The 13529-nt window shown below is 48.3% G+C and overlaps 1 protein-coding gene across 1 annotated transcript in view; it reads right to left on the minus strand.

The window, feature by feature from the left end:
- LOC146181122 (deubiquitinating protein VCPIP1-like) overlaps positions 1-13529 on the minus strand; it is a 77713-nt gene that overhangs the window by 22719 nt on the left and 41465 nt on the right. Inside the window, exons 10-11 of the mRNA XM_084576259.1 lie at positions 9203-9408; positions 6765-7007 (exon numbers count right to left, since the gene is read on the minus strand). Coding sequence (XP_084432385.1) covers positions 6765-7007; positions 9203-9408 — 449 coding nt within the window. The remainder of the gene's footprint in view (positions 1-6764; positions 7008-9202; positions 9409-13529) is intronic.

Raw genomic sequence — 13529 nt, forward strand, 5'->3', positions numbered from 1 at the left:
AAGGGGGGACACGGCTCTTTGGCACCGAAAATCGGCCTGAAAATCGGATTTTCAATTTTTTCATTTTCGTATTCCTCGCACCATTCCGCATCTGCACGCAAATTTTCATCCTTATACCCCGCGTATTTATGAAGTTATAGCGATTAAAAAATGCAGTACCACACCCACTGCCCTTTAAATTGTGGACAAACGACACCCAATTTCGATCGCCCGGCGCATGAGAACTACGCGCTCCCCCGCGGCGATTTTGGTCTCGTTCGAAAGCGCGCGCTTTCGGCTTATTTTTTCTTTCGGAAAGCAACCCTGTGCGCTCCGCCTTCCCCATAAAAAACAAACAAAAAGATAGCATGCAGCGCGCGCTACTATTGGCCGGTTAAGGCACGTGATCAAAATGGCGTCGTTTGGTTGGTTCCGGCAAGCTAGCCCTGAAATGCGGACTCCCAGTGACGCCATTTTGTCTTTCTGCCGACCACGCTAGTGCAACGCGAGAGTCATGCCAGGCGCGAAGAAGTACCGCTCTTTGCACAAGTTCGGGCGAAAGCAACCAAAGAAACGCGTTAAGAATGCGACTTCGTTGCATACTGTGCAAGAAGCAAGTGCCAGTGCTGCGGGATTGTGTGACGATCACGTTGCGGGCGGCGACGCTTCCCAGATTCCGCTGGACAACGGCGCCGTTCTTCGTGCCGACTGCAGTCGTGTACGTATTGATACCGCGCCTGTCACTAACAGTGACATAACTCAAGTGAGTGCCCGTGAGCAGGCTACGCTTGATAGACTGGTATCGACGCCGGCGACGGCACGAAAGACCGCGCTGTTCGCCGATGCAAGTGGTGCGTCCGCAGAGTCAGATGCGGACGGAACAGCCTCCTATGCGGTAATTGACCTCAGCATTGTGAATATCCTTCTGGATGCCGTGCGGTGCAAAACGTGTCGTGGATGCGTGCGTTTAATTACCAGCGACCGGAGCTATGGCCTCGCCGTAAAACTGATCGTGCTGTGCGACAACTGCGGTGAGATTGCGGCCGAGTGGAACTCGCGGAGGGTTGACGGCGAGAAAAGGTGCAATCCTTTTGAGCTGAATATTCTGGCTAGTCGAGCAATGCTGTCGACCGGTAACGGCCAGACAGCAATGAACGATATCTTTTCGGCGATGGGGTTGTCGCGGCGCGGGATGCACAACAAGACGTTTCAACGGCATCTGAAGAACACACTGCAACCCGCTGCTACCCGAGCCGCCACGACCGCTATGGCACAAGCCGCGCAGGCAGTGGCGAAGGTCTACGATGACTTGTGTTTTGGGCATAGGGGGAACATTGCCGTGTGCTACGACGGCACATGGATGACGCGCGGACACTCATCACATATAGGCGTCGGTGCCGTGGTGGAACTCTTCACTGGTTACGTGCTTGATTATGTGGTGTTGTCAAACTTTTGTCTGGGCTGCGAAATTGGTCCCAAGCCAAACACTGACGGCTACGAACTTTGGAAATCACGCCACCAGTGCCAAAAAAACACCAACTCCAAGGCTGGTCAAATGGAAGTAGAGGCTGGCAAAATTCTGTTTGAAAGATCTCTGCAGCGCCACAACATGCGCTACACAACCATGCTATGCGATGGGGACAGTCGCACGTTTAGTGCTCTTAAGGGGGGACACGGGTCTTTGGGACCAAAAAATGACCAAAAAACCGATTTTCTGAAAATGGCATTTTTGGAATCTGTGGCTATTAATCTACAAGTTCACCAATTTTCTTCTTCCAGAAGTCAGTATTTTCAGCATAATAACGAATTGAAATCATCGCGCGGGCTGAATTTGCGCAGCAGCAGACGATAAAACGGCACATTTTTCGTTGCGCGCAACTGCCGTTCCGCCGGACCGATCTCGGCCATGTTAGGCTCGTTTGAAAGAGCGCTTTCTGGGTTTCAATTTCCCGCCGCTAGCGCTTGTCTGCCCTCAATGGCCACTGAGAAAAATAACCACAAAGAAAAACGAAAACGCGGCATCTGATTCGCTGCTGAGCGCACGTGACTACAACTGAGCCATCCGATTGGCTGATTCTATCGCACGTCGTCTGCTTGCGGCGGGCCAGCAGCCGTTGAAAGCGTCCGAGACGCCATTTTGTTCTGAGTCGAGACCGAGGCGAGACGATGCCCCTCAGTAAATTCCGCTCGCGCCACAAATTCGGCAAAAAGAAGAAGAGTGCGCGCGGCGACAACTTTCGGAACCGTCCTGCGGCACCCGAAAGCTCCGAGGATGTGCAGGAGCCAGCGGCAAGTCAAGAAGTCCCCGCGGCCGAAATAGGCCTAGCGAGCTCGGCGGCGCCTACGCCCAGCGGACGCGTCCGCCACGACACGACGATGCTGCAGCCTTCGGACTTGATTGAAAAGAAAAGAAAAGCCGAAGGAATGCTGCAGGAGCTGGGTTCAACCGCAGCGACGAAGAGGAAAGCGGATTTCATCGCCACTTCTGATGCCCGTCTTCTTGACGCGACCGGCGGTTGCCGTGCGGACGATACGACGTTCACTGTTGTGAGTTTGGAGTCGCTGAACGAACTGTTGTCTGCTGTGAAATGTAAAGTGTGTGGCGGGGATGTCCATATTTCAAAAGGAAATCGTGAATATGGTCTAGCCGTTAAACTCTCTCTCGCGTGCGTGATTTGCGGGGACATTTCATCGGCATGGAGTTCGCCGCGCGTGCAAGGCAGCCAGAAGATAAATCCGTTTGCCGTGAATATCCTTGCTGCACGCGCGATGCAAAGTACCGGACATAGGCAAACGGCGCTGAATGATGTGTTTGCGGCGATGAACATATCTCATCGTGGCCTGCACACGAAAACGTGGCAGGACTACGTAAAGAGTAAGCTGACGCCCGCAGCAACACGCGCAGCCGAAGGAGTGTTGAAAGACAGCGCCCGTTCTGTTCGGCAACTCTATAACGAGTTGAACCTTGACAACCCCGGGAACATTTCTGTCTCTTTCGATGGTTCATGGATGACCCGGGGTCATTCATCCCACATCGGTGTCGGCGCCGTAGTAGAACTTTTTACTGGACTGGTACTTGACTATGTAGTTTTCAGTAACTTTTGTGCTGGGTGTGAGCGTGGGCCCAAAGAAGGTGACCCGTCCCATGAGGCGTGGAAAGAAAGCCACTTGTGCCAAAAGAACACGGACAAAAAGTCCGGTGAAATGGAAGTTCAGGCCGGACTTGTTTTGTTCGAAAGGTCACTGGAGAAACATGGCCTTAGGTACACGACCATGCTCTCAGACGGCGATAGCCGCACATTTCTTGCATTGCAAGAATCAGCTGTGTACGGCTACATCGAAATCAGCAAAGAAGATTGCACAAACCATGTGCAGAAGCGGATGGGAACGGCCCTACGCAATGCAATTGCCAAGCATAAAGGTGATGCAAAAGAGAGCTTGAGTGGCAAAGGAAAGCTGACAGGCGACCTTGTCACCAAGTTGACATCGTATTACAGCTGGGCCCTGAAGTCCCATGCTGGAGATGTTGGGGCAATGCATAAGGCAGTGATGGCTACCTATCATCACGTAACCTCCAATGATACCGTGTCAAATCACACCCTCTGCCCGACAGGCGCAAACTCGTGGTGCCGCCAGAATGCTGCTGCAGCCAAGGGAGAGCCTGCTCCCAAGCACAGATACAGTTTGCCACCACATGTGTGCAAAGCACTTTTGCCTATTTATGAGCGTTTGGCAGACCCAAAGCTGCTAGAGCGGTGCCAGCAGGGAAAAACCCAGAACAGTAATGAAAGCTTGCACTCCCTAATATGGTCACTCGCACCAAAGGAGCGCCATGCGTCACTGTTCTCCGTTCAAGCAGCTGTTGCGGAGGCTGTTGTCCGCTTCAATGCAGGAAACCTACAAGCATGCTCAAAAATACTGAGTGAGCTAAATATGAACCCTGGCGTCCAGAATATCAGGAGGATGGCTGAGAAGGACAGGCGCCGAACAGCCGAATCAGTACGCAAGCGTGCCTCTGCGGAAAACATGCATCGGGCACTGAAAAAGCGGCATTCTAGTCAGCCCAAGCAGTCAGATTACATGCCTGGTGCATATTAGCTGTCTGCAAGTGTAAATATGTATATATCTTTTCGAAATTTTGAATAAATTGTGCCTAGTTTGTTTTTTCCCATTTTCTCAAAACTCAAATTTTGGACACTTGGCTGGTTTAGTTCGTCGATATCTCTGCATCTAGGACAGATAGAGATGTAATTCCTTTTTCTACATAAAGCTGAAGGTGCAGTGAATGCAATGATCGAAGCAGAATTCTTTATTCAAGCTTCAAAAATTTTTTATTTTGCCAAGTTAATTGAAGCATGATAGGCACGTCTTGAAGGACAACTTTCAAAGTGCAGCAAAATTGCTAATAAGGGTAAAATGGAAAAACTGCTTTGATCATTGCACTCTTTGGTCATTGTACTGTACCGCCATGCATTAAAAATGATGTTTTATAGAGGCGTTTTTTTTGCGCGGAAGTACTAATTAAATGAATAATTAATATTATTATCTCGGGAATTAACTGACATAGAGAAAAACAAGTTACATTTTTAAAATCAGCATAAAAATCTGAACAAGAGGGTATGATTTTATCAGGATTGGCTTTAAAATAATGAAAATAGCTCTAAGACCAGTGTCCCCCCTTAAAGATGCTGCAATCTATGGCTACATTGAAATAGTCAAAGAGGACTGCATAAATCACGTGCACAAGCGTATGGGAGCAGCTTTGCGCAACCTCTTGCAGAGACACAAGGGTGCAGGGAAGAAAAGTCTTGGCGGCAGAGGAAGGCTGACAGCTGATCTAGTTGACAAGCTGGCAATATATTATGGCCGAGCGCTTCGATCAAATGTAGGTGATGTGGATGCCATGCAGCGAGCTGTGATGGCGACATATTACCACATCACATCTACTGATGACTGCCCCAAACACAGTTTGTGTCCTACCGTTGAGAAGTCATGGTGCCGCCACAACGCTGCAAAGGCAAAAGAGGAGCCTGCACCAAAGCACAATTACAGTCTGCCAAGAGATGTGGCTAATGCTCTTTTGCCTGTTTATAGTCGTTTATCAGAGAAGAGCCTGCTGCAGAGGTGCATTCGGGGGAAGACCCAGAACTCGAACGAAAGCTTCCACTCGGTCATCTGGACCTTGATCCACAAAGAGCGGCACTCATCACTGTTTGCTGTGGAAGCAGCCACAGCAGAAGCTGTGCTGCGCTTCAATGCCGGCTGCAAGCATACAGCAGCAGCAATTCTGCAAGAATGCAGTACAAATGTGACAGCAACTAGGTCCAGGAGAGCTGAAGAAAAGGACTTGCACCGTAGCGTACGTTCTGCAAAGAAGCGGGCGGCTTCGCTTGGCGTTGCTAAAACAGAAAAAAGAAAACACCGCGACAGCATGCACCCCGACTATGCTCCTGGTGCATTTTAATAGCATGAGGTCTTTGGGGTTGCCCTTCCTGATTAAATGCCGTGAGGCTTGAGTGCTTCCGACAATCCCCCAATTTTGGTAGTGTTGCATTTTTTAAAGATCAATATCTCTGGTCCTGTTCTTGCTATTGCTTTAAAAAAATTTTTTCTAGAAAGGGAATCCTGCGAGTCTCATGAAACCAAGGTAAATGCAGTGACGACAAAAAAAAATTTGCTGAGAAGGTTATGTTGTCTTCGGTACCCAAATGGAATTTTCCTTTCAAGCGTTTCCTATTGCGTAACTTTGGCTCAAATTGGCATAGGCCATTAATTTTCGCTTCAGATCACTTTCCACCTGTTTCTGATCTTGTTGACATATCAATCATTGACATAATTTACACCTACATGCTGTGAAGTGTTTTTCCTCGTTTTCTCAAAACTGCAATTTTGAGGGTGCTGCAATTTTGGAGGAGAGATATCTCTTAGTCTATTTGTGCTATAGCTCTCATTCTTGTCTTGTTAGAAAGAGAAAACCTTCGACAGTGCCGTAGGACAAAAATATGTACAGTTATTATGCGGCAACATTTACAGAATTAATTATCAATCTTAGGTGCTAACCTGGTCTTTTATTCATAAAAGTTTGACTTATTGTAACTTTGGTTCAAATTCTTCTACCACGTTAATTCATGACTAGCGGCACTCTATGATCCTTCTAGATCACTCTGGCAGGGCTATTCTCCTCATGCCATAAAGTGTTTAGTAATTAACTCACCTCCAAACGAAGAACATGAATTAGGTAATATTTTGAAAGCTATTTCATCTACAAGAAAACTAATCAGATATTTGAAATCAGCATGCAAAAGTACATTAATGGTGCAAGTTTCAGTCAGATCCACCCATAAATAAGGAAAAAAGTTTTAAGAGGGGTGTCCCCCCTTAAGAGAATGTCTTATGTGATGTACCGTCCCTGTCAAAAATATACAGCCCAAGTGTTTTGCTTTTAAGCCCCATAATGGGGCTCGTTGCACAGCTCCAGCGATCAAGATACCATATATGACAAATCTCATCCATACATTTCGCTAGCTTAGCTGAATATTCCATTAATGCTTCCAGAAGCCCTATTACAGGGCTTAGAAGCAAACCCCTTCTGCCATACAGTTTTGACAAAGACTGTACTAGTCAGTGAACAGAAAGCTTGGTTGTTTTAGAATGTCCAAGTGCTCATTTTGGCCTATCTTGATAATGACCCTCTTATGCAGGTTTGTAGCAGCTTCACAAGAAAATGGTGCATTCCCATCAGCCAAGTACAGCTGCAGAGCCAAGCTAATGCACAAGTGACCTACCTGTCGGCCATCAGAGGTGACCACCCGCACAAAGTTTGGCCGCTCAGCCAACGAAGGTGGTGGGGGCACAGTGGTGGAGTTGGGGACCACAGAGATGGCCGACGCACTGGACAGTGCAGAGTGACGGTCCCTCTCTGGCGAGCCACTGGGGTGCTTCTGCCTCTGCATGGCCCCGTGAGCCTGTATCCGCTCGAGGAGTCGACGCTCGGTCTCGCTCACACCCAGCTCTTCCTTGTGGAGGGTCTGGCAAAAAGATCAAGAACAAAACAGAATAACTTAGATTGAGACAATCTTCAGTCTGTAGGTCGCTTTAGATGTGACAACATTGTCACACCTAGCATTCATCTGAGTAACGCTCTGTGAGGAAAACAGACGGGTGAACGAATAACTTTTTTCTGCGGAAATCCTTAGGCAAGTGGATGACAGCGCAGTTTCACCTCTCATCTGAAATTGCTCCCCCGTGAATGCTTTTCTCAAGCACGAAAAGCAACCTGATTGCATCACAATAAAATCCTGTCTGAATGGCATGAATGTAAATATTATGCCACAAGTGATCATCATGCTTGTAATAAAAATAGGTGCATTATTTCGAAGTGCGTGATTAGCAAAAGCCAAGCACCTTATTTACCTGGCTAAGCTATATAGAGTTTGGGTGTGCTAGCATGTTCCACACTTGTTTAAGGGGGGACGCGGGCTTTGAACGTCGAAAAATCGCGAAAAAGTCAGCTTTTCAAAAAGTACATATCTCGGCTGTATATGTTATAAACTACCTTTCCTATAATTATAAACGCCTAATTCATAGTGGAACTGCTTTAAATTAAATATACAACTGGGCACGGCAGCCCCGTTACTTCGCGCGCGCGCCATTTCTCTGCCGCTGAACCGAGCGCCGCCATCTCGGTCTTGTTTTGTTTGTGAATGCTTGCCCTTTTCCATATTGCCTTCGCCGGCGACGTACGCGGCGTAGCAGAAGCATGGCTCGCTTGTGATTGGGGGCCTCACAGGGATTGTTGAGCTTCCCGCGTCTCGAATTCGGGCTATGATTGGACAAAGCGCACGCTCCGTGAGAACGCGGGGGATCGCACGACTGCTATTGGCTGCTGCGCGCGCTGATGCGGAGGCCCCTCCCCGGCGCGTCGTCTGCTCCGGCTGCCTACTGAGCTGGCGTTCTTTGTGCGCTCGCCGAATCGCTTCACGTTTCACCATTTTGAGATCACCGTGATCATCGCTCGTTACGAATTCTGGTGGCGTGTTTTGAACGGTTATGTGCACTTTGTGGATTATTGCACGGTCGGCCACGATACGCGCTAAGAAGTTCAATACACTGCATACGTTGTCATTCTGTGAATGCCGTCCGAATAGCGAAGTTAGCGAAGGGCGTTGCCAACGGGCGTGAAGACGCTTTTATTAGTGCTGCTTTTGCTGCATCACTACTAGACCGACTGCGCTGCCACTTCCAACTGCGCATCTTTCGCGTCAACGCAAGGAGCCGGCGTTTGAAGCGTGCCTGCTGTACCGACCATATCAACCTCGGCGGTCTCGGCCTCCCGTATCGCGTCTGTCATCGCAAGCGATAGCGCGTCGTCAGCGTCGTCCGCTGTTCGCATGAAAATGCACTTTCCGAGGGAATCAGGGAGGTGGAGGCACAATGTGCTGCAGTGAAAAACAAACTTTAGACTTGAAAATGCTGTTTTAAACTTCAAGGGCCATTTTCTCAGAATGAATTTTTCTCATGGTATGGTTGCTTATTCCCGCAGTATTTCTGAAACCGCTATTCGGATTCCCACCTGGTCTTTTTATTGTGTGCCTGAATAAATTTCCAAGGGCAAGACAAGCTCATTTTTTCAAATTATTGAGTCTGGAATTTATAATAAACAATCAAAATTAAGCTAATGTTAGTCCAATTAGTGGCACTAACCTCAATACACTGCTAAAATTTTTCGGCAGGGAAATTAAAAAGAAGGGCTCTGTCTTGCCCTGTGGTACCTATTCAGGAACCTTCATAATGAATTTCACCGTGCCAACACATACTGTAAGTTCTCCAGGCATGGAACAAGGAACCTATGTGAATCCTTCTGATATACTTCTGTAACTTGAGTACCAATGTGCGCAGCTCCATGAAACTTTGCAGTTATTCAAATGGCTGTGCCATGAGTCTACCCTGAAAATTTCATTCAATTATCTCAAGAAACAACAAAGTTGGTATTCAAAGGTAGCCTCCCCCCTTAAGCTTTATCGTCGTTTGGCTTTCACTTCCATGATTTACCAGTTGCTGCACAACCCTTGAGTACATGTTGAGATATTCAACAAAGCCAGACAAAGCAGGATGATACGTATACCACCTTCAGCTATCGCTACCCACCCTTTACACTGGCTGGCACCTGCCAAAGCACCTGCCCACTCTGCACCTGCCCAGTAACATGTGCACTACTGTCTACCTTGTAGCCTTTGATGATAAATTTGGAGGCTGTGGAGTCCGGTGAAGCCCGCGGCCCAGACTGCCGGCACCGCTGATGCTTGCCGACCTCTCCGTCGATGCCGTCTGCCTCGGACCGGTCCTCCTCCATGGAGTCCTCGGGCAGCCGCGTCTGCTCCAAGATCTGGTCCACAACTTGCTGCAGCAGGCGCTCCGAGCCAAAAACGCCTGCACGGAGGTGAGAACAGCTGCCTCCACATCTAACTACAACGCACAGAAGGTCACTCTTTATTCCCCATCGCCGTTGAGCTCATTATGTCTTGCGGTGGTGGGTTCAATGCCACGTAGCCAAGCTAGTCCGTCACGTGTCAAATGCAAGGCAACTGTGCAGCGTTGAGAACAAAAATGGCTTACCATCTCACAATTAATTCAGAAGCATGCTTAGTTAAAAAATGTAAACAGACTGGAAATGTCAGCAAATGCTGATTTCCCAAGGAGTGGACTACAGGACGCAAGATGTGTTGATCAAAAGCTTCCTCGCAGATACACCATTTACACCGACTCCGTGGTGGCTATTAGCTTACTATATCATCGACTAATGTATTCTGGCCCGAAAGGAAGAACTAGATCACACTCAACAATCCTTGGATCCACGGTCACCCAGCTACAGTGGCTGCCTGGCCATGGAGGGATCACAAGGAATGACGTAAACGAGCCAACGCAAAATACGGACGATGAACAAATGAGAGGACATATAGGAAGTTCACAGCACATATAGAAAGTTTGCGGCACTTGTGAACATCCTACGTGTCCACTCCTATGTATTCTCCCTTTTGTCCTTCATATTTTTCGCAGACTTCTTCCCATTATGCAACACCAACTAGCCTGGCAGCATGCTTTCCTGAAATGGGAATGAGCTGGCTCGTCAAGCAGCCTACGATAACCACAACCAGGAGCCTGGAATTCATTAGTCAAACCCTATAATGTGGAACAAGACAGCCTACAAACATACAGTTAAAGGACACTACACCTAGGTAGTCATACCAACCACACTCTTCACCCGCTTTCACATCTCAACGTTGCCCAGGCACATGTCCCTTGTTGGAGTGAAACACTTCCATGACACCCCCCCCCCCCCCCCCCCCTGACATAGTTGACTCCGGATACCGTGAACCAGGATTGAACTATTGTTTAGATAGAAAAGTCAGAGAATCTCCTTGAGAATCTGAATTCAACCTATCCGGAATGAACAATATTCCATTTCTGCCTCCATACTGGCCTGTTCTCTACCAACTGACCCAAGCCCATACTCAAATTTGAGCTGCATAAAGATGTGTGACTTTCACCTCCACATGAATGGTGGAAACACAAGTGGATGCCAGTTTGCATTCGACTGCAAGTGGTGACTAGAAGTTCTGGCACTATTTACGTTAGGTTAGGTACTTCTAACAGTCATAAAAAGACCTTCAAAATTATGCAAACTCTACATACAGGGCCTGCTATACTTGGCTATCTAGAACACTGCCTCTTCTGTCCTGTCGCCCAGTCAAGTCACTACATCTCCTTCCCATCGCCCCCCTCCTGGTGCCTGGCTGTCATTGATACAGCTACAAGACCAGCTTGTCTGAGTCAACCAAGCACAAGATATCCTGAACACTTGACCTGCATTCTTTAATAATGCGACTCTTTCTCTCTCACTGGGATAGGATAGTGCAGAAAGTAACGACCAATTAACACACACAGCTAGAATGAGGTGGAGTGAGCAGAGCGTTCCTAGAAACCCATGATAACTGCATTTTAAATGCAGATATACTCAGCAGTTTCTAGCACATGTCTGGCGAAACAAACTAAGCCTAGATTTCTTTAACCCACTCAGTGGACAGACAAGGTCACTCATACAAAATGAAAGCTCGTTAATTCAAACCTCGATAATTTGAATTTTTGTATAATTTGAACTACACTACTTGGTCTGCCCAAGCTCCGCAGAGATCTGTGTACAAAAAGGCCTGTTAATTAGAACGCGAGTCGGTTCCATTATGCTTAATTCGAACTATGCGCCGCCGCGTCTGAGTGGCTTGGCGCATAGAATGCACCCTCCCCAAAGAAAAAACAAACACCTCCGCGAAAGAGCAGCATAGTTAGAGGCCCCGCACGTCCAAAACGGGGCCAGAAGATGAAACCAGGTAAAGCTTTATGTAGAACAATGGAAGAGTATAGGTAAAGCCAAAATGACACCATGATTGGCACGGCGGCCGGCGGCGCCGGGGGGTAGGAGTTGGCAACTGCGGCTGCCTGCTCTCTTTTATGTGCAACCTCTGAAATTTGCAACTAAATACTCAATAATTCGAGCCCTGCTAATTCGGAAATATGAATATGTACTGTTGGTGCGGACCCGGCCAACGCTTTTAAAAGGCTATGACTTCGGACAGGCGGTACGGGTTACGTGGGAAAAACTTTAATTTTTTGTAAGTGTCATCCCTGCTTCCCACCCATCAATCGTCAATGAAAGCACACGGTCAGCCGCGATCATCACAATGGCTTTTAGCATCGTTCGCTTCGAAAGACGAATGACTGGAACGCGCTGCTATTGCGCTTTCTAGTCATTCAGCATAAAATATGGCGCCCGCCCCGTTTGCCCACGGCGAACATATTGAAAACAAGGTTTGTACAACCAGACAAGCGCTGGCACTCTGCCAAGTTCACTTCTCCACGCCCCCTGCTAGAGCTAGTGTCAAATGGATGTACAGTCGAACCCGGTTATATCGAACCCGGATATATCGAATTTTGGTTATATCGAACTCACGGAATATCCCCTTGAAAATCCCATGTAAAAGTATAGGAAAGCCGCGTCATATATCGAACTCAATTTCACCGGTCGTTCGATATATCGAACTCCGCACCACGCACTGGAAAGTGTGCCCTCCCCAAAGACGATCGCATCACCCTTGGCCGTTTGCCGCGTGACGTTTTCAAGCCAGGCGCGGAAGGAATGAGAGGGGACAGTCTGAACAGCGCCTTTCAGAACAGCGCCTTTCAGGGCGCACCTTTCCCCAAAGGCGCGCGCATCTGCAGTTATCGTTTCCCGCGCGCCAACGCGCCAACACATGACGTTTGCAAGCCATGTGCGTGGGTGTGCCCATTCTTTTGCCTAGCTATATCTCTCCTTCAGCACGCAGTACGCATGCGCCAAGCCAGCTCAGCCCGTTTTAAGACAGACGTCGGACGCTTTCTCTAGCGTGTGTTGCGAACCCTCTGCTCGCGGCGGCGGACGTGGCTATGGCGCCTGCGGACGTTAAGAAGCCGCAGCTCTCTGTTTTTCTTCTTCTTCTTCTTTTCTTTTTTTTCGAGAGTCATTCTTTCTTACCGTTGTGCTATACGCGCGACGTAGCGTAAGATATGGCGGTTGCGGATGTTAAGAAGCGGCAGGCTTTCTTTTTTTTTTTTTTTTTGTGCGGGAGCCGTTTATCTTTACATGTATGAATCAACGGAAGCACGCAGTCTGCTGCTGCAATCATGACGCTGCTGCATCATGACGCCCGCCCAAGCGCCGCGTGATAAATCGAACCAGGCTTGTGCAATCAAGACCATCACGGGCACTCTGGCAAGTTCGCTCCCCGCCACCAGAGGAGCTATAAAAAGATAAACGCGCCCCGACGTTATCGCTGCGGAGCATCTTGGCACGCTGCCAAGAAATGAGCTGTGGATGCCACGACCCAGACGGAGTGACGCGCGCCATCGACATGCAAGCGAAAACGCTCGCGATTTCTGCCCAGCGACACAGAAACCTTGTATTGAGCTGTCGCGATGGCTCGAGCGGCAAGAGGGACACAGTTCCAACAAGTTTGAAATTTTTCGCTCTGTCGCTGCCGCTCGTCGCTGAGATCACTCAATCGCTTGCATGTGAGCGAGCCGGTCTTAACGCATTTTTTATTTTTCAAATTCTCGGGTGCAAAAGTGGAGGGTGGGTTCATTATGCGAGTGGGTTGATTAGGCGACAAATACAGTATCGTGTTTTCGCATCGTAAGTGCCGTCACGAACCGATTTTTGTATATCGAATTATCGATATATCGAACTATTTCGCGATCCCCTTCGAGTTCGATATATCCGGGTTCGACTGTATTTACCACCACAGCATTTTGGTGCCCTGCCAAGAAATGCACTGTAGACCGTGACTGCACGAGACGTGAAAGGGCTAACGACTGAAGCCTTTTTTTTTTTTTTTTTTCCGAATTCTGGGACACAAAATTTGGAATAGGTGGTTGGGTTCATTATGATGGTTTTCGTCAGCTTTTTTGAAGCCATTCAATAATTCAAACATTGGATAATTCGAACCTTCTTCCCGGTCCCG

The sequence above is a fragment of the Amblyomma maculatum genome, chromosome 8 (assembly GCF_055883805.1).
Source record: "Amblyomma maculatum isolate TAMU_Amacu chromosome 8, ASM5588380v1, whole genome shotgun sequence".
Classification (NCBI taxonomy): domain Eukaryota; kingdom Metazoa; phylum Arthropoda; class Arachnida; order Ixodida; family Ixodidae; genus Amblyomma; species Amblyomma maculatum.